Below are 21300 nucleotides of genomic sequence, written 5' to 3' on the forward strand. Positions count from 1 at the left end.
AATTAACAGGGTCGAGAGAGGAAGATAAATTGTACACAAGTTCTGAGATGGCATGACTTCAAACAAGCCTCCTCCAGTCTGATGTCATCCAGATTTTTTGGAGTACAGCTCCCACCATGTTGTGCTGGATGGGAGTGGGAGATGTAGTTCCAAACATCTGGAGGGCACCAGGTTGGGAAAAGTTCCTTAAACAAAGGCATGGAGTTGATCCTAAAGCAAGGGTGCAATGTTCTTAGATGGCAACTCAGATGTGTCTGAGGACAGCCTCTAGCAGCAAAATGTCTCAGGACCAATCCTGAAAAGGCCTTCAGGTATCATTGTAACGAAGTTCTTTTTTTCTTGACTACCCTTGTATTTAAGGTTGCCAGCAAATTTGGAAAAGATTAGAACAGATGGCCCTGTAGTTGTGTGAGCACAAGTTGTTCAATGTGGACACATCAACTAGTTTAAGTTTTCATAGCACAAAGATAATGGATTACAGCCAAAGGATACAGTGGAACTTCTTTGGCAGTGGAGTCTGCAGAGTCTTTAAGGAATGTCGTTTCTTTACTCATATTTATACCTGAGCTTAGTTGGAGGGAGTGCAGAACCTCCCTCCCCAAGAGTGTCTCTTGCTGCTTCTCTCATAGCTTCAGTCAGCTGGAGTCCAGAGCAGTCAGCTATGCTAGCTATTCTCTAGGTTGCAGCCTGCACTCATGTAGTTCTCACCTTTGTTCTCTTTCCTCTTCCCAGAACATATCCAGGAATATATAGGAGGGAATCTGACACACAGGGATCTGGGGATACCTTGTTCCCCCACAAACCTGTAACAATATTATTTGTGGTGAAACCAGGTTGGATTGTAGATCCAGGAGGTTCTGCCAGGAGACCAGATGACTTTTACAGCAGTTCAAGCTTCACACCTAATGACCAGGTGTGTTAAATTCACACTTTCCCCCCAAGGGTGTGCAGAGCTTCCAAAGGGATGGAGTTGAAAAGAATCCTGCTTATGCCTTTGAAGCCTTGGAGCCCTTGGTATTTGAACAAATCCCACTTGGTGAATGATTAATTTTTCTTTATTAATTTTTATGCCATCTGATGTTCATGTTGGCTACTAAGCAAATTACAAGTATAAAAACTAAAGAAGCAGACATTAAGAGATAAACACCCATGATTATAAGTTGCAGAAAAGAAGCAGAAAAACACGAATCTACAGACCTTTTTTTAAGAATAAACCTATATTGTTGGCCATCTCTAATGCCATCCCCACAGCTTAGCTTACAAGAAGAGACTTAAGGAGTCATCATCATTGAATCTGTTGCGGCTGGAAGACTCTGATCTTCTCTGCAATCAGCTTTGTCACTAAAAACTCTTTCCAGCACCACCTTCAAGGGTTCCCTGGATCGATGCGTCTTTTTCCTTCCAATTAAGAAGTAAATGAATGGATTAACACTGCTGTTGATAACAGCAGATACTACTCCAAATAATGCCGTTATTATATTAATATCACCAAGAAGATATTGAACAGTTATTATGACACTGAGTGGAACACCAAAAATGAGGAAGAAAAGAAGAGCAAGCAAGAGCGCTGTGTAGAACTTTCCTCGTTGGCGTCGATGTAAACTACAGCAGACCTTGATGAAAAGGATCGCAGTACAGATCACCACAACAAGTGTGCAAAATACAGAGCTGATCATATGAACGACACAAATCACTATGTCAAAGTCTGCATATTGGGTTAAAATGAAAAAGTGATAGATTCCAAAGACCAGAATGGACATTGCCCATATTAATGCACAAACAATTTCAGACAGGTGTTCTAGACGGTGGCATCGATACCAGATTGGGAAGACAACAGAGAGACATTTCTCGACACTGATGGCTGTCAGTAGATATAAGCTAATGGCATGTGTGGAAATAAACAGTTCAAAACCCAGCTGAGAGGAAATTCCTCCTACATCCCAAAATCTAGCTGAAATTGAAAATGCTAAAAATACAAGGGCACAAGAATCAGCTACAGCCAAGTTCAAGATGTAGGTGGTGATGGGATTCTTCTTCACGATGAAGCAGAGAAACCAGATGACAATTGCATTCCCCACCAGGCCACATATGAATATTGTAAGGATGAAAAGAAAGAAAAAGAGCAGCAGGTAATATGTGAAGGAAGAATGTTCAAATTCAGCATCTTCCTCTGGGAATGCTGAAGGGCTGTAGTCTCCAGAAAACCCATCAATGGTTAAACCAAGTGATGCTGCTGTGCTCTGCTCAGCCATAATGAAATATTTTCTTTTGAATTCTTCCTTCTTCCCCGTTCTCTGCACTATGTCTGCAAGCAGAAGGGATGAGGATCAGAATGGATAATTACTAAAAGTAAGTGCCTACGCAATTCCAATATGGAAAGCTTCTAACTCATTTTATATAGGAGCCCAGGAAAGAGATTAACACTACTCACCTGCTACAGCTTCAAGAAGAAGAATAGAAATATAAAATTGTCGAGTCTGAAGGGACCCTAAGGATCATTCACTCCAACCCCCTGCAATGCAGGAAAACATTTTGGGCAAAATAAAGAAGAGCTTCATATAAGAGGCACAAGACTCCCAATGCATATAAGAAATAACTCTGGTTACACAGTCTTCTCTGCCCCTTCCTCTATGATGGTATCTCAGCCAACTGTTGTAGCTGTTTATCAGGCTAAAATTATCAGGGTCGAGAGAGGAAGATAAATTGTACACAAGTTCTGAGATGGCATGACTTCAAACAAGCCTCCTCCAGTCTGATGTCATCCAGATTTTTTGGACTACAGCTCCCACCATGTTGTGCTGGATGGGAGTGGGAGATGTAGTTCCAAACATCTGGTGGGCACCAGGTTGGGAAAAGTTCCTTAAACAAAGGCATGGAGTTGATCCTAAAGCAAGGGTGCAATGTTCTTAGATGGCAACTCAGATGTGTCTGAGGACAGCCTCTAGCAGCAAAATGTCTCAGGACCAATCCTGAAAAGGCCTTCAGGTATCATTGTAATGATGTTCTTTTTTTCTTGACTACCCTTGTATTTAAGGTTGCCAGCAAATTTGGAAAAGTTTAGAACAAATGGCCCTGTATTTGTGTGAGGACAAGTTGTTCAATGTGGACACATCAACTAGTTTAAATTTTCATAGCACAAAGATAATGGATTACAGCCAAAGGATACAGTGGAACTTCTTTGGCAGTGGAGTCTGCAGAGTCTTTAAGGAATGTGGTTTCTTTACTCATATTTATACCTGAGCTTAGTTGGAGGGAGTGCAGAACCTCCCTCCCCAAGAGTGTCTCTTGCTGCTTCTCTCATAGCTTCAGTCAGCTGGAGTCCAGAGCAGTCAGCTATGCTAGCTATTCTCCAGGTTGCAGCCTGCACTCATGTAGTTCTCACCTTTGTTCTCTTTCCTCTTCCCAGAACATATCCAGGAATATATAGGAGGGAATCTGACACACAGGGATCTGGGGATACCTTGTTCCCCCACAAACCTGTAATAATATTATTTGTGGTGAAACCAGGTTGGATTGGAGATACAGGAGGTTCTGCCAGGAGACCAGATGGCTTTTACAGCAGTTCAAGCTTCACATGTAATGACCAGGTGTGTTAAATTCACACTTTCCCCCCAAGGGTGTGCAGAGCTTCCAAAGGGATGGAGTTGAAAAGAATCCTGCTTATGCCTTTGAAGCCTTGGAGCCCTTGGTATTTGAACAAATCCCACTTGGTGAATGATTAATTTTTCTTTATTAATTTTTATGCCATCTGATGTTCATGTTGGCTACTAAGCAAATTACAAGTATAAAAACTAAAGAAGCAAACATTAAGAGATAAACACCCATGATTATAAGTTGCAGAAAAGAAGCAGAAAAACACCAATCTACAGACCTTTTTTTAAGAATAAACCTATATTGTTGGTCATCTCTAATGCCACCCCCACAGCTTAGCTTACAAGGAGAGACTTAAGGAGTCATCATCATTGAATCTGTTGCAGCTGGAAGACTCCGATCTTCTCTGCAATCAGATTTGTCACTAAAAACTCTTTCCAGCACCACCTTCAAGGGTTCCCTGGATCGATGCGTCTTTTTCCTTCCAATTAAGAAGTAAATGAATGGATTAACACTGCTGTTGATAACAGCAGATACTACTCCAAATAATGCCATTATTATATTAACATCACCAAGAAGATATTGAACAGTTATTATGACACTGAGTGGAACACCAAAAATGAGGAAGAAAAGAAGAGCAAGCAAGAGCGCTGTGTAGAACTTTCCTCGTTGGCGTCGATGTAAACTGCAGCAGACCTTGATGAAAAGGATCACAGTACAGATCACCACAACAAGTGTGCAAAATACAGAGTTGGTCATATGAACGACACAAATCAGTATGTCAAAGTCTGCAGATTCAGTTGAAATTAAAAAGTGATAGATTCCAAACACCAGAATGGACATTGCCCATATTATTGCACAAACAATTTCAGACAGGTGTTCTAGACGGTGGCATCGATACCAGATTGGGAAGACAACAGAGAGACATTTCTCGGCACTGATGGCTGTCAGTAGATATAAGCTAATGGCATGTGTGGAAATAAACAGTTCAATACCCAGCCCAGAGGAAATTCCTCCTACATCCCAAAAGCTAGCTGAAATTGCAAGTGCTAAAGTTACAAGGACACAAGAATCAGCTACAGCCAAGTTCAAGATGTAGGTGGTGATGGGATTCTTCTTCACGATGAAGCAGAGAAACCAGATGACAATTGCATTCACCACCAGGCCACATATGAATATTGCAAGGGTAATAATGAAAAGACAGGCAAAGAGAAACAGGTAATGTGTGAAGGAAGCAAGTTCAGAATCATCATCTTCCTCTGGGAATGCTGAAGGGCTGTAGTCTCCAGAAAACCCATCAATGGTTAAACCAAGTGATGCTGCTGTGCTCTGCTCAGCCATAATGAAATATTTTCTTTTGGATTCTTCCTTCTTCCCTGTTCTCTGCACTATGTCTGCAAGCAGAAGGGATGAGGATCAGAAGGGATAATCACTAAAAGTAAGTGCCTATACAATTCCAGTATGGAAAGCTTCTAACTCACTTGTTATGGGTAGCCCTGGAAAGAAATTAGCACTACTCACCTGCTACAGCTTCAAGAAGAAGAATAGAAATATAGGATTGTTGAGTCTAAAGGGACCCTAAGGATCATTAACTCCAACCCCCTGCAATGCAGGAAAACATTTTGGGCAAAATAAAGAAGAGCTTCATATAAGAGGCACAAGACTCCCAATGCATATAAGAAATAACTTTCGTTACACAGTCTTCTCTGCCCCTTCCTCTATGATGGTATCTCAGCCAACTGTTGTAACGGTTTATCAGGCTAAAGTTATCAGGGTCGAGAGAGGAAGATAAATTGTACACAAGTTCTGAGATGGCATGACTTCAAACAAGCCTCCTAAAGTCTGATGTCATCCAGATTTTTTGGACTACAACTCCCACCATGTTGTGCTGGATGGGAGTGGGAGATGTAGGGCACCAGGTTGGGAAAAGTTCCTTAAACAAAGGCATGGAGTTGATCCTAAAGCAAGGATGCAATGTTCTCAGATGCCAACTCAGATGTGTCTGGGGATAGCCTCTAGCAGCAAAATGTCTCAGGACCAATCCTGAAAAGTCCTTCAGGTATCACTGTAATGAATTATAAATTGTAGTGAAATACCAGCAATTTCATGAAGACCATGATTTAGAGAAGCCACTTTCCCCTTATGTTCAAGGGAGGAGGAAACAATGGAGAACATGGTACTATGACAATACTTGTGGTTATTTACCAATCCTCCACAACACCAGCATTTTTATGTGCATGTTCTTAGCAGTGGTGGACTTTGGGGTCTAAAATTTCAGTGGCGCCCTGGGCAATTCTCAAAATTTTTCGCTCCCTCTGCCTCTCATCTTCTGTTCCAAGTCATCCTTGCCCCTTACAGTGCCCTCTTGGCTTGATGCCCAGTGCTGGCAAACTGGTTGTGCTTTCCTAAATCCACCTCTGTTTCCATTGGTGAAGACTGGAATTGCCATCTGGTTTCTGTACATATGCCTTGTGCATCTGCACCAAGAAAAGTACTCCCTCGATCGCCTAACTTGCTGAACTTGCCTGTTGTTGACTTCAACTTCTTCCCTTTTGTGCTTCTGTCACTCCCTTTTTTGGCACCGAGCACTCTCAAAAATGACCAACAAGATCATTGTCACTAAAGAGGCCAGTAATTTACCTCCTTTGGTTTGCTTATACTGGACAGCCCAGTTTGGCTTGCTTTCCAATCTAGGATTGTTTTGCCCAGTCAGAATACATTTCTGCTATGCCTTCATGGCTGCTCTGGCCCACTTCTGGCTTGTTGCCTGGAAGAGCAAAGCTATTTTGCCATCTTTTGTCATATGAATGTTTTCTCCACAATTATCAGGATAATCTGTACCAAGAATGCCCTTATCATCGCTCTTCTTGTCTCTACATTGATTAGGTTCACCAAGATGTGCTGCAGCTCACAAGATCAGCCAATAATGTTTTATGGGACCGTTACTGCTCACTCTCACTTCCTTCATTACCTTTGCTATTCCATTTAGAATATTGTACTTCATAAACTGTTTAGGTTATACATCCATTATTCTTCTTATGTTGCTTTGATTTCTCCTTACTGCTTTCAGAATCACCATTCATCCTTTGCTTTGCTTTGTCATTGAGGGAAACGGGAAACGTGGAATTGAAAGAATCTGAGATATGTGTTCCCAGCACATAATAAAGCACTAAGAAGCTTCTGAAGAGCAATGATTTCCAAATAAGGATGAACAACGTCAGCCTGTTTCTGTTCTGTGCCAGTTTCATAAGATAGCTCAGTCCTAACTCTGTTTCTGTCCCCTTAAAAACAAGAGAAACAAACATTTCACATTTAAATTGTCTGCACTTTTGTACTCAGTTTCCCTAAAATACACGTTGTGTACAGATTTCCTGCCTAAAATAAGCATTGCCTTATGTTTTCCTATTCATTTCAACTAAAAATGCTTATAAATGCATGCTTTCTCATAGAATATATTTTTGTGTACATTATGTAATGTGTTTTGAACTATACCTGCACTGCAAAATTCAGAGAAGTGCATGATTTTTCTCCTCTGTTGCTTTGATGGGAGTGTTTCCCCCCTTGCTAGGGGCACCCCTTGCAAAGGTGAAAAGCATGGTGCTACCTGGCATCTATGATATTGTGTGTGTGTGTGTGTGTGTGTGTGTGTGAGTCTCATGTGGACCAATGGGAGTAGGGCAGGCATAGCCCTATTTAGGCTAATGGCTTCATCAATTAAATGCAGTAGCCTGCCCACCCTCCTCATATGGTAGTATTGGATTAGCTGGTTGCCCATTGGGAATGTGAATAGGAATTCTTTTAGTGTTTCATGATTGGCTGTGGGCGTACCTTTCATCTGTTACTCATGCATCTACCAGCATATTCTTCTGCTGTTGTATCATCCTTGTTCTGGGTTTTGTCTGACCTACTTTCTGGAATGACGCTTCTACTTCATCAGGGTCCAATGATCATTAGCATTGTGAACTTTCTGGGTCCCCCCTCCCTTTATGTTTGGCTCCATGCTGACCCCCTTCATCAGATCTGCTGTAGCTCACACAGATGTCAGCCACCAAAGGTGCACACAGATTTCTTGACCGCTCTCCTCTTCTTCATTATATTTGCCATTCAACAGCATCATTGACCCAATAATATATTACTTGGTTGGGAGAGACAATCCAGGGAGCTCTTGAAGGATGTGCTTGGAAGGATGTTCAAGGATGAAGCAGGTGCTATTGAAGGGAACCAGCTGGATGTTGCAAAAATGGTGGTGAAGCCCAGGCAAATACAGTCACAAACTCTACCTAATGAACTGACTAAGGGAGAGGCAATGATTAGACAATGACATCTGATGGCTCTGTCCGTTTGTGGTAGGCATGTGATAAACTAATCAGTGAACCCATGTGTAGCTACTCTATTCAAGATAATACTATAACAGTTGATGACAAGTATTTGATATGGTCTTTTTGTGTTTTGATTCAGTGAGCATGCCTTATGGTCAGAAAGCTGATCAGAGGATGGTGTTGAGATTCCTTTAATTGCTGTAGTAGTAATAATAATAATAATAATAATAATAATAATAATAATAATAATAATTTATTTATACCCTGCCCATCTGGTGCACATGCTTCCCTTATCTTTCACCTGCAGGTCTTGTGATTAGTGTCTGAAGAACGCTGACCTGGCAACCAGCCAAGTAGGTCACTGTGACCAGGTAACTGACCAAGGATGTGGTCATTCTTAGGTCTGTTAAGAGGGGGCTGTACATTGCCTGCTTGCTTCGCAAATTAATACTGAATTCTGTGCTGTATGTATGCTGTGAGTTGTACTTGCTTTGCATTTGAAGCCTGTACCTTCTACTAGGGATCCAGGGGAAGTCTATATATAGTGAAATTGCCTTAATGTTTTGGAGCTGTCAGTAAAGGACTGAACTGACTGAAGAGTTGGGGTCTGACTGAATGTCTGCCAGCACAAAACTGCACTGCTACAAACCTACATGCTTGGGGAGCTGCACATGTTTGGCAAAAAAAGCCAACAGATGAATGTTTAGGGAGCTGATAGCTTGTACAGTGCCTCCTCTCTTCCAACTAATACCTATTAAGCTAATGTGAAGTCATTTTGCATATGTAAACTATATGCCTGGACAGAGAAAATTATGAGGTCCTTGCCAGAAATGAGAAGAAGTTGGCATATTCTGGGACATTACTGTGATTTGAACTTCAGTGTGTGTCTTTTCCCAATAAAAAGGTGAACACAGCAATTTCTCACATGAACAGACTCTCCAGGTTAGAGAACAAAACTCTCCAGTGGAGTTAACTATAACCTGCAATTCTAAGCACACTCGTAAAGGAGTCTCCCCATGAAATGTGATTAGGATTGCATTGCATGAGAGAACTGTGACAAATATCCCCACTTCTGCTGGTTCAAGTGACATTAGAACAGGCCCTACAGTATACCTGATTTTCCCTACTCCAATTGAACTTGTTGAAATGGGAATAAAAGGTATTTTGGTAACATCCTTTGGAGACAGGCCAGGCCTGCATACCAGACTTGTACATCACTACTCCCCATTCACAATCTTGAAACACAATGCTTATGTAAAGAAAACATTGTATTGGCTTGGCTTAATCAATCCAGCTTTATGGATTAATTTAAAAGGTGCTATATATATTGAATACAGTTTTTTGACATAGATACTTTTAGTATGCACAGATACAAATTATTGTATCATTTAGTTTTTGATAATACTTTTCTTTTGAAGAAAAAGCTGCCACAGAGTCCCAATCCATAGCATGCTTTGTATATCATCAGGTCCCCATTCTGCCGCATTCTGGATTAGTTGTCGTTTCCAGGTCTCCAAAGGCATTGTTTCCTGAGTAGTTTGACCATCAAATCAAATATAATGGCAGATGAAGTTAGATAATTTCCATTAAAAGAACAACCCCCAACCCATAATTAAGATCCTTACTTTATAATCTTTTCTATTACTTTGTTTTTCCAACTTGGTGACCACCATGTTTTGTACTACAACTCCCAACAGTCCCATCCGGCACAGCCAGATGGGAGTTGTAGTCCAAAACATCTGGAGGGCACCAGATTGGGGAAGGTTTGCTTCAAATCGTACTATCTCAAAACGTGTCCACAAGTTCTCTTCTGTCCTACATGCTTCCCTTGGGTTGCAGTCTGATAAACAGTCTCAACAGTTGGCCTAGATAGCATCTTTGAGGAGGGGTAAGCAAAGATTGTGTAACCAGAAGTCAAATTCATATGCATTTGGAAAGTTGTGCCTCTTCTTTGCTTCACCAAAACCCTTTTAATTCTTCTTGAAGCTGCAGCGGGTGAGTATTGCCAAAAACTTAATCTCTTTCCAGTGTTACTTTTTTTTAAAAAAGTTATAAGCTTTGCAAATTGCCACTTACTTGCAAATTAAGTCCTATTTAGTTCAATGAGACTTCCATGAGTAGACTGGGATATTATGGTTTAGTGTCCTAAGTGCACTTACTATGCATAGTAAGTTCCCACCAAGTTAAGTAGAACTTGTTAATTGAAACTTACTTCTGAGTAGGACTTCCGGGTTGGCACCACCGGCAATGGTGGAATTCCTCTGATCGGGAGGAATTTGCCTCATGGAATTTCGGGTCTGGCCGCCACGGCGAAGGGGGAGACCCACTAAAAATCACAGGCGGTTGAAGCCTGTGAACGTGGGATCCAGCGGGCACCTTTTGCGCCTCCCCTACTCGCGGGGAAACCCGATTTTGGGGATCCGGAGCGATGTGGGGTGAGCGGCGCAGTGCTTTGGATCGACTGCTTCTTCCACGAAGCGAAGCTGCATAGCTGTTGCCGGAGAGCGCTGACTTTTTCCTGTGGACAATTTGATCTTAAAGCAACTACCCGTGAGTAGAGTGAAGAATTGGATTTTTAAACGCTTTAATTTGGCACCGAAACGGGGGAGGTTCAAAACAGGAAGTCCACCTCCCCTCTTTGTAAATAAGACTGAGGCAAAGAAGCCACAAGCTAAAGCCTCGGAAAGCCCATTGCAAAGGACTAAATTCTTATCAGTAAAAAATATTAAACCCCCCTTGGAAGCAGGAGAAGAGGGGGGAGGCTTTGGACTGTATATTCCTGCACGAGTGAGTGAGGAAGTTAAAATACCACCGTTCCGAACCTGGAAACGGGCTGCCAGTAAAACCGACGGGCTTTGGAAGGCTCAATGACAGCGAATAGAACGTTCGGTGACAGCTAGTATAAGAGGGATATATTGTTTTCAATTGTCTTCGTCTGCATTTAAAAAGGAGTAAAGCAATGGAAAATTGAAACAATCTTACTGAACTTTATTAAAAAAGGAGGATAAGTAACTGAAATTGAAACAAATTTTGGATTATTGAAACTGTGTTTAAAAGAGGACATACTGACCGATACAAATACAACTTGTTTTCCCCTAGTGGAAGCTTTTTGAAATTTATTTGATAGGAGCTGGGCTAGGGGATTTCCAGCTGCAGGATAAGAAAGCGTGAGACTTTGGAATTGACCTTGAATTCTTTAGTGTGAGACTATGGAATTGACCTTGAATTCTTCAAGTGTTAAGGCAAACGGAAGGGAAAAAACAGACGGGATGTTGACAGAGGAGGCCTTAGTGGCTGCATTTTTGAAAATAAATGATTCGCTGGAACAACTCCATAAGAATATAGATGCGAGAAATGTGAAATTGGATGTTGCAAGTATTGAAATTGATTCAACTGTAGAAAGCTTAAACAACTTGGGACAAAAGGTGAATACCAATTCAGAAACCACTCAGAAAATGACACAGGAATTTACTTCGATATGGCAAACTGCAGATGAAGTCAGGGTACAAACCCTTGCTGCTGAATCTAAAATAATACAACTGCAGAGGAGAGTCCCATCCATACAAAGACAACTGACATCCGTTATGATTGAATTTGAGGAGGATCGGATGAATTTGAGGACCAGAGGCCCATCTGAATTGGAGAGGGAGGGCCTGACAGAGTTTCAGGAGGCGGTACTGACATTGGTTGAGAAAGAGAGGTATCTGGGGGTTGATATGACTGCCAAAAAATGTGAATTTGTTTAGGGATAACTGTGAAGGATGTTGGATTGAAGAGAAAGGGGATTGGGAAATATGGATAAATCAGAAGTTGTCACTGTTGGGCTGAGGTATTGTGGTGGGGATGAGGGCTGCTGTGCTGTTGGGGATGTTGCTTTTGTGTCAAACACTGCAAGCTTTGGATGGGATGAAGGGGTTCAGGAGGTGGCAGAGGGATGCTTCTGGAGTTGTTTGGCAGGGCAGGAAGCCTCGAGTAAAACTTAAGATATTGATGGATGCTAAAGAAGGAGGATGACCTGCCCTGCCAGACCTTTAAATTTTGCTGTGAATCATCTGCTTTTTGCTGGCTGAGAGAATGGTTGCTTTTTGAAAATATTGAAGCGTTGGGTAATGACAGATGAAATTGATGGACTATATGGAATCGGCGGAAATGACCGGCAAGATCCGAGACCAGGGTGAAGAGTCGGTGGAAGAAGATTGGAAAAAGTTTAAAGACTATTTATAGAGATATTGTAAAATTAAGGAATGTTAGAAAAAGGTTGGAATGAAATTATATGGCTTTAGCAGAAATGTTATAAAGAATTAAGTAAAAATAGATTGTTAATGGGCCAAAGGGGGGAAATAAGGTTAGATTGTGTTAGGATAAGTTATAGGACAAAAACTGAGAAAGATGGAAAGGATTTGCTGAAATAGAGACTTCCGGGGTGGCGCCATCGGCAATGGTGGACTCCCTCTGATCTGGAGGGACTAGCTCCGCTCGAAACGGGTCTTTTCCGCTACGGCGAAGCGGGGACCCTTTGGAAAATCACAGGCGGATGAAGCCTGTGACCATGGGACTCGGCGGGCACCCTTAGCGCCCCCTCAACCCGCAAAGGAACCCACTAACGGGCTCCGAAGTGAAGAGGGGGAAGTGGTGCGGTGCTGAGAGTCAACTGCTTTTTCCGTGGAGCGAAGCCGCATAGCCGTTGCCGGAGAGCGCTGCCTTTTTCCTGGGACAATTTGGCTTCTAAAATAATCACCCGTGAGTACTTAAATTTTGGACAATTGGACTTTAAATAAGGACTTGCGAGCAGAAAGGAATTGGACTTAAAAATTTACTTCAATTTGGCACTGAAACGGGAAGGTCTAAACAGGAAGTCAGCCTTCCGTTTCTTTGTAGACAGAATAAAGCAAAGACAATGTAAACTAGAGCTCAGAAAATCGCTTCTAAAAGATTAACTTTCATCATTTAAAATTGTTGAACCCCCCTTCGGAAGCAGGAGAAGAAGGGGGATCTTTTTCGGACTGTTTAAACCTGCAGAAGTGAGTTTAAAGCAAAGTAACTTTCCACCGTCCTGATCCTGGAGCGGGGTGTCAGGACTGACGTTTGAAGCTCATTGACCAGAGACAAACGCTTTTGACAGATAGCTAAAAGAAGAGAAACATAGTGATTCCACTGTTCCCTTTCGCATTTTAAAGGAACAAATATTGACAAAATATCTCAAAAAGGAAACTTGGTTGCTAGATTCGTCCTTAAAAGAAAGAACAAATAGAAGTTTTTCCCCTAGAGGGAGACTGTGAAACTGTAACTAATTCCAGGGAGCTTGCAGCTGTTACAGATTACAATCATGGGAAATAGACTTGTGACCTTGTAGGACAATGTATTCAGAAGCTCTGTTGTGTGCTCTCTGTAAAACAAATGCCCTACAGGAACAGTTAAATGAGAATACAGATTTGATGACTAATGCAGTCAGAATTTTTGAACAGGCAGTGGGAAACTATATGGAGCCCACCCAGGAATTAAACCAGGAGTGTGCCCTGACAGAACAGATGAGAGAAGAGGATGTTGCTGAATCTTGGGCGCGAGAGATGGAGGGAGCTGTGGCCCTGCAGGAACATGAGCTTTTGGATTTGACAAATGAACTTGGAAAAAGCCAGATTTGGAAAGATAAGGTTTGGACTGGTTTGGAAATGGGGGGTTGGATAGACCCCCCTATGCAGGGATGTTTGGACTTTCCAAGTCTGGCAATGGGCCGTGAGAGGTTTGGGGCTGTGGGGGCTCTTAATCTTGGAGAGATTCTGAAACATGTTTTTAAATACCACATGGAGTTTAGTCTGGACTTTGGAAAAGGGGCTGATTTGCTGAAAAGGGTCAAAAACATTACCAAGCTGGAGTTCCCATGTGTGAAAAGAAAATATGAAGAAGAGCTGCGGAAGGGACATGGAAGAGACTTAAGGGCCTCGGATATAAGGTTACCAGGTTAATGCACTAGATCAATGGGATAAAGAGGACTGACAAAACCCGGGACCAGGAGGAAGGGACGCTGGATGAAGATTGGATTGTTTTTATTTATTTCTTTTTATTACTAGGATTGTTTTATAAAATTGATGAATGTTAGAAAAATGTTGGAACGAAATTACTTGGCTCTAGCAAAAATGTCTAAAGAATTAGGTAAGAATATTATGGTTATGAGAAGTTGGTAAAAATAAGATTTAAGTTTTAAGCTTTAAGGTTCTTTATAGTAAGATAAGATGAAAATAGATTAAGGTAATGTAATGACAGAATATTATGAAATATGGAAAGGATTTGCTGTGATAATTAATAACTAGGATACAAAAAAAGGGAGGAGGAGGAGGTCAAAGAAAGAAGGTAATGAAAGTTGAGGATTCGAGAATGATGGATTTGTTTTTATCTGTTTGTGGTGTATTTTTGTTTTTTTGAATTTACATTGTTTGATGTGAAAATAAAAAAAATCCTTCCAGTAGCACCTTTAAGACCAACTAAGTTAGTTCTTGGTATGAGCTTTCGTGTGCAAGCACACTTCTTCAGATACACTGAAACAGAAGTTGCCAGATCCTTCTATGACTTCTGTTTCAGTGTATCTGAAGAAGTGTGCTTGCACACGAAAGCTCATACCAAGAACTAACTTAGTTGGTCTTAAAGGTGCTACTGGAAGGATTTTTTTTATTTTGACTATGGCAGACCAACACGGCTACCCATCTGTAATTGTTTGATGTGGTTTGTTTTCTCTTTGTTTTCTCTTTTTTCTTTTTCTGCTGTGTTCTTTTCTGTAATTCTAAAAAAAATTCAATAAATATCATTAAAAAAAAAGGAAAGGATTTGCTGAAATAGCTAACTGAACTAGAATACAAAAAAGGGAGGTGTGAGGAGGTCATTGAAACAAGTAAATGAAAGATAATATATGGAAATATTGGATGTGTTTTTAATTGTTTCTCTTTTTGTTTTTGGTTTTGGTTTTGTTGAGCAGTGCTTTTTGTTTTTTTTTACGTATTGTATTGTATTGTATTGTTTTGCTTTGTTTAATTCCTTCTCTTCTTTTTATAAGTTTTAAACTCTTAATAATTTTTTTTTTAAAAAAAGAAACTTACTTCTGAGTAGACGTGCTTAGGAAGCCATCTATAGATATTATTCAGAAGGCATTTGGGAATGTTATTTTTAATATTTTAAAAAACAAATGTTTACCTTTTTATGTGACTGCTCAAGGCAGTGTATGCAATGAACTTGAAACAGTTCGAAATGTTAAAAACATCATGGAAAATCACCCAAATGTGATTTTCATTTTCACAAGAATTTGAGCTTCTTATTTTTCACAGATTCATAAGCCACAATTCAGGGCTTTGAATATATTTTGTTCTAAATATGTTATGTTCATGTGTAATGTTATTTTGTTATTCCTCCCAAATAGTTCTTAATTATGGTTTGAGTGAGCAGACCTAAATGGGGTTATGAGTGACTGCCTTGGGATAAGCCCTGGAGAGTATGCTTGGAGAAACTTCAGTTAAGGAAAAAGATATATTGCTATGCATTAGGTATGTGTTTTAACTGGTCTTTAGTGATGATTTCTTATGATCTTCATCCTTTCTGCTTGCAGCAGTTGTGTAAGTAAATGAAAAATCAGGTAGAATCCAAAGGAAGAGATTTCATCATGACAGAGCTGAGCACAGGAACATCATTTGTTTTAACACACACTACTGATGGGATCTATGGAAAATTCAGCCCTTCAACATTCCCAGAAGATGATTTTGAATTTGAGCTTTCTTCCTTCTTAGACTGCCTACTGCTCTTTGGTATTCTCATCATCCTTATAATATTTATATGTGGTCTGGTGGGGAATGCAATCGTCATCTATTTTCTCTGCTTCATTCTTAAGAAGAACACCATCACCACCTACATCTTGAACTTGGCTGTTGCTGATACTTGTGTCCTTGTTTCTGCGGTAGTTTTCGCTTTCTCTTTGAATAAAAGTGATCCTAATTCCCTAGACTCCATATCGCATGCTCTGCTTTTTTACACATATACCACGAGCGGATATCTCCTGACAGCCATCAGTGTCGAGAAGTGTCTCTTGGTTGTCTTCCCAATCTGGTACAGATGCCACCATCCAGAACACCTGTCTGCAATTGTTTGTGCATTAATATGGGCAATGTCCAGTCTATTCTTCGGAACTGATTTCTTTCAAATACAATCTACCATAACTTTTCAAGTCATTTCCACGATCAACTCTGTATTTTGCCCAATTGTTGTAGTCATCTGTACTGTGATCCTTTTCACCAAGGTCTGCTGCAGTTTACATCGACGCCCACGAGGAAAGTTCTTGCTCTTCTCTCCTTGCTCTTCTTTTCTTCTTTATTTTCGGTGTACCATTTAGTGCGCTGATAACCCTTCTAGCTTTTCAACTGATTGACATTCAAAGCATGTTATGGGAACCACTAATATGTATGACATGTGCTATTATCAAAAGCAGTGTTAATCCATTCCTTTACCTCCTAATTGGAAGGGGAAAGAAACATCGACCCACAGAACCCTTGAAGGTAGTGCTGGAAAGAGTATTTAGTGACAAAGCTGATTGCACAGAGGATCAGAATCCTCCAGCCATGACAGATTCAATGATGATGACTTCTTAAATCCCCCCTTGTAAGCTATGCTGTGGGGATGACATAAGCGATAACAAAATGCAATATTCGCTTCTGGAAAAGCTTCCACAGATCCAGTTTTTCTGCAGAACTCAATGCATATTTTAATTACGGATGTTGATTTTCAAAAATGTTTGCCTCATTGGATTTTACACTTACAATTTGCTTAGAAGCTAATACGGGAATTAAGGGGCATATACATCTATTTTTACTTTATTCCATTTAGTTGGATAATGCGTTCTATGGGCTTCTTATTTTGCTTTTTAAATGCAAAACTAATCTGGGCATTGGGTGGCATATAAATTAATAAATGACAACAATTCCAGGCTGTTCCCTCACTGCAAGAAGTGAAGCTACAGGGAACTAGGCAGAGGGCCTTCTTGGTAGTAGTGTAAACTGTTTAATTATTATTTGCTGATATTTAATTTTGAAGTTTACTATTATATTCAAATGGATTATTGAATATTGCTATATTTGGTGTAGGTTGTCTATTTTAAAGTTATGTTTTTATTATGACTTTCTATATTGGATCAGATTATTATTAGGTGTGTCATAGATTTGCTGTCTATTTTGTTATTTCTTCAGCTTGTAAACTTTCCTGTGTATAGCAATATAGAAAAGTGGTATACAAATTAAAAGTGAAATGAAATGAAATGAAAACTCATATCAGCTCCCTAGGCCTGGCATCTTCTCCACTCATCATCCTCTGCCCAGCATACCTGAAGGAACATCTCCACGTCCATCGTTCAGCCCGTACACTGAGGTCCAGCTCTGAGGGCCCTCTGCTGGTTCCCTCCCTGCGAGAAGTGAGGTTACAGGGAACCAGGCAGAGGGCCTTCTCGGAAGTGGTGCCCGCCCTGTGGAACACCCTCCCATCAGATGTCAAGGAAATAAACAACTATCTGACTTTTAGAAGACATCTGAAGGCAACCCTGTTTAGGGAAGTTTTTCATGTTTGATGTTTTATTGTGTTTTTAATATTCTGTTGGGAGCTGCCCAGAGTGGCGGGGTAGAAATAATAAATTATTATTATTATTATTAGTAGTAGTAGTAGTATCCTTGTCACTCATGTGCCATTTGCTTTCTCAGTATCCTTCCTATGGTTTCCAATCTGATCAGGGTTTATGCAGTTTGCCTGTATACTTCTATGGAGGAGGAGGAGCAGCAGCAGCAGCAGCAGGAGCAGCAGTAGTGCTGCTTATTGACTAATGAAGCAAACCTATGCACAAGATGGCCTGAAGAAAATCGGTGTAATTTAAGCTGGTGTCAAGTTACAATAGATCCAAACCCTGTTCAGCATCAGTTGGTGCATATCCCCCAAAATGGGGAGTGGGGGTGGGATTGTGCTATAACTAAAAGAAATAATTGATAGGTGGTGGTTGTTTTTTAAGTCGCGACCAAGCAGCTATCAATAACACAAATCCTGTGTTCTAAACTGCGTCTTCCAATCTAATTAGTTCAAAGCTTACTTAATTCCAAAGTACATAGCAGTTCAACCTAAGGATCAAGGAGGGATCTGCTGAACAGGATCCTGTGGACTCAGGGAGAGAGTTTGGAAAAGTGTACGGAATGCATGAGGCTCAAAGGGCTCCAAATGGAAAATGAATTCAGGTTAAAAAAAAGAAAAAAAGAGAGATGAATGTGTCTAAAATTGTAGTGAAGTTGGAGTCTTACACAGGAATAAACAGAAAATAAAAATAAAATGGATTTTGGGAAATATCAAAACATCTGAGGGAAAACCATGCATCAACCCAAAACCCAAGTATCTAGGCCCAAAAGAGTGTCTTAGAACAAACTGATCAGGATGATTTTTTTAAAAGTGAAAGAGGGAGATGCTTAAAGCAGGAAAAGTGATATTTGTGTGTCCAAGAAAGACATTCAGGCAATAATAATAATAATAATAATAATAATAATAATAATAATAATAATTTATTTATACCCCACCCATCTTGCTGGGTTTCCCCAGCCATTCTGGGTGGCTCCCAACAGAATATTAAAAATACAACAAAACATCAAAGGTCTTTCATAAGCTACAGTGTCTTTCACCAATGTTTGCTTCCTTTCCACTCCATTTTTTGGTCTAATATGCATTGAGACACCCCGGATCTCCAAATATATATATATATTTTGCCATCTGATTCTTTAGTAGAAGACATGAACTTTAGTGGCATCTTTGTGTGAGGCTGTACCACTCAACCTACCACTGCACAAAAGCTGTTTGAAGCAGACTCCATGCAGAGGCATTGTAGAGTAGTAATAATAATAATAATAATAATAATAATAATAATAATAATAATAATGTAGAGCCTCATCCATAAACTTCCTTAGGACCTGATGTGTGTTGAAGAGGTCTGCCATTGGGGAATTTCTGCTTGCATTTTGATGGCCTTCTGTATTCTTCCTACTGAGTGATTTAATTCAGATTAAGGTTCTTGGGGTGCATTCCAAGCCTCTGGTCCACTGGCCTCTGCCCAAGGAGTGACCCTATAGTCCCCCCCATTGGCAAAGAGCTTCTTTTTGTGCCTGACAATATAATAGTGGGTAGAACTATTATCCAGAGGGCTTCCCAGGCTTCCTGGAGACAGAAATGAGCTGAGATACAAAGGGACCTGGTGGATTCTGAACTCACACTATAGTCAACACTAGTTGGGATCGGGCCTGATCACTATATAGCTGCAAGTGGTTTAGCCTAGAGCAAGTTTGTGCCTGCCCCATGGCTGCCACCTCAGGCAGCATGAGCAAAGGGCTGTAGTTATGGTGGTGGCTATGTCATGCCATGATGTCCCACTGCTGTCTATGGGCCGGAACTCCAGTCAACATTATAGTGGGGGAGGCACTGAGAAAGAAGATTTAGGACAACCCTTTAGATTTTATAGGGGTGGAGAAGTTTGTGCTCATGCATAAATCTGTTTCCTTTGGAAAGGGTTCCTCTTTCCAAAGGAAATAATTCAACTCAGAACTCCTAGTCTAAATCTCATTCTTTGGACAATATGTAGAGGTAAAGGTAAAGGACCCCTGGACAGTTAAGTCCAGTCAAAAGTGGCTATGGGGTGCAGCACTCATCTCGCTTTGCAGGATAAGGGAGTCACCGTTTGTCCACAGACAGCTTTCTGGGACATGTGCCCAGCATGACTAAACCTTTTCTGCTGCAACAGAACACTGTGACGAGGGCCAGAGCCCACAGAAATGCCGTTTACCTTTTTGCTGCAGCGGTACCTTTTTATTTATTTATTTGCTTTTGAACTGCTAGATTGGCAGATGCTGGGATAGAGCAATAGGAGCATTTAGATAGGGTAAAGTGAATTCCAGAAAGAAGGAAACAGATAATGGTGAATAAATGCGTTGGACTGTAGCATTGATGCCAAAGTGGGAAGAGAACAGCCACAGACGTATCATTGCTGATGGCTGTCAGTAGAAGCTGGCCAACAGAATATGTGAAGAAAAATAGTTCAAATAATAATATTTTATTCACATAAACAGAATAGAATTCCCCATAGAGAATTACAACAGGCAAAATAATACTGAGGAGAGCTGTAAAGACACCAAAGTCATCTATGGAGAGGTTCAGAATGCAGGTGGTGAAAGGATTCTTCTCAATGTGGAAGCCCAGAAGGTGGATGACTCTTCCATTCCCCAGGAAGCCAAATATGCTGATAATGACAGGGATGCTGTTGACAATGCTTAGGGTTAACTTCAAGGAAGCCGGCAACTCAATGTCCATATAAAAAAAACTCTTCCCTGGAAGAGATCAGAAGAAATCAGTTCCTGATGTGCCCCACAGCTGCCACCACAGTCAGCATGAGCAAGGGGCTGTAGGTATGGTGGTGGCTATCAGTGGTGGATCTACATTTTGGGGGCCCTAAAGCTCGAATTGCTACAGGACCCCCTTTGCAACTGGCAATAAGGTCCGAGTAACTATTGTTATCTTCTTCAATGGGGTTGTTCCACAACAGATCAGCATATCTTTATAACATTCGTGCTACAGACTCTCAAACTTTGGGGTTGTTGAAATAGATACAACAAAAAATTAATCAATTTGAATCATGCCACTCAAAATGAGACTACTAGATCCACAGTTTTAAGCAATGTGGACTAAAGTTGCTTCTGGGTTGGCTGTAACTCCAAAAAACATTATGACAGTTGTTCATGGAGAGAGAAGCCCAACCCATTGGACAATATAGGGTTCAAGAAATCTATGCTCACACATATTTTCCATCCAAGCTCCATCTTCACAATAGTGCTCTTTCCAAAGCAAACATTAAAATGCAGAACTCCTAAAGTGAAACTCCTGCTTTCGACAATAGAAAGACATTACAAGAAGACATTCAGACTGTGAGGAGAACCTGAGCTTACAGGGTTAAACAGCTCAGAATGTACGCCCTGCCTACAGTTGGGAGGGGGGAACTCCTACGTCAGTTCCGAGAGACTAAAGTCTTTGTTCTGTCTCTCTACTTTCGCTTTTGAGGAGAGAGGACGTGTTTTCGCGATGCTGTTGTTTTCGCGATGCTGTTCGCTGTGATAGATAATGGATAGCCTGCTGTAAATAAAACTGCTTCTAGCTGCTAAGATCCTGTGTGGACTTTATTTAAGCACACTGAAGAATGCACTGGAGGTTTTTTTGCAGTTTCCTCTTGCCGCTGTTGAAACTCTGCTATGCTCAGATGTCGGTCCTTTGGAATGCAGAGGCCTGCGATGGGGGAAGCGTGCCGGACCTCACGCTTATCTGAGCAATAAATCAATAGATTTGATTTAGATTA

General features: G+C 40.8%; 3 protein-coding genes across 4 annotated transcripts; 1 reads left to right on the forward strand and 2 right to left on the reverse strand.

Moving 5' to 3' along the window:
* Nucleotides 1–34: 34 nt before the first annotated feature.
* LOC308480864 (mas-related G-protein coupled receptor member H-like) lies at nucleotides 35–2887 on the reverse strand. The gene is made up of 2 exons (XM_081012797.1): nucleotides 2432–2887; nucleotides 35–2305 (listed from the first exon to the last, which is right to left on the reverse strand). The coding sequence occupies exon 2, from the start codon at nucleotides 2250–2252 to the stop codon at nucleotides 1272–1274; it is 981 nt and encodes a 326-aa protein (XP_080868923.1). The 5' UTR covers nucleotides 2253–2305; nucleotides 2432–2887; the 3' UTR covers nucleotides 35–1271.
* Nucleotides 2479–5356, reverse strand: LOC308480861 (mas-related G-protein coupled receptor member H-like). Of its 2 annotated transcripts, XM_081012789.1 has the most exons (3): nucleotides 5113–5356; nucleotides 3936–4985; nucleotides 2479–2512 (listed from the first exon to the last, which is right to left on the reverse strand). In XM_081012789.1, the coding sequence occupies exon 2, from the start codon at nucleotides 4930–4932 to the stop codon at nucleotides 3946–3948; it is 987 nt and encodes a 328-aa protein (XP_080868915.1). In that variant the 5' UTR covers nucleotides 4933–4985; nucleotides 5113–5356; the 3' UTR covers nucleotides 2479–2512; nucleotides 3936–3945. The 2 variants fall into 2 exon arrangements, with proteins under 2 accessions (XP_080868915.1, XP_080868914.1); XM_081012788.1 differs by lacking the exon at nucleotides 2479–2512 and having other exon boundaries at nucleotides 3141–4985; nucleotides 5113–5355.
* A 4513-nt stretch (nucleotides 5357–9869) lies between these two features.
* Nucleotides 9870–17513, forward strand: LOC308481062 (mas-related G-protein coupled receptor member H-like). The gene is given in 3 exon segments (XM_081013029.1): nucleotides 9870–9905; nucleotides 15502–16223; nucleotides 16225–17513. Coding segments are annotated over 2 exon segments (1017 nt in total). The 5' UTR covers nucleotides 9870–9905; nucleotides 15502–15516; the 3' UTR covers nucleotides 16535–17513.
* Nucleotides 17514–21300: the final 3787 nt, after the last annotated feature.

This window comes from Podarcis pityusensis (assembly GCF_964106645.2).
Source record: "Podarcis pityusensis genome assembly, chromosome: 7".
Taxonomy (NCBI): Eukaryota; Metazoa; Chordata; class Lepidosauria; order Squamata; family Lacertidae; genus Podarcis; species Podarcis pityusensis.

Excerpts from the sequence above, each read along its gene's own strand:
- LOC308480861 (XM_081012789.1), bottom strand. The coding sequence starts at position 4,932 with ATGGCTGAGCAGAGCACAGCAGCATCACTTGGTTTAACCATTGATGGG.
- LOC308480864 (XM_081012797.1), bottom strand. The coding sequence starts at position 2,252 with ATGGCTGAGCAGAGCACAGCAGCATCACTTGGTTTAACCATTGATGGG.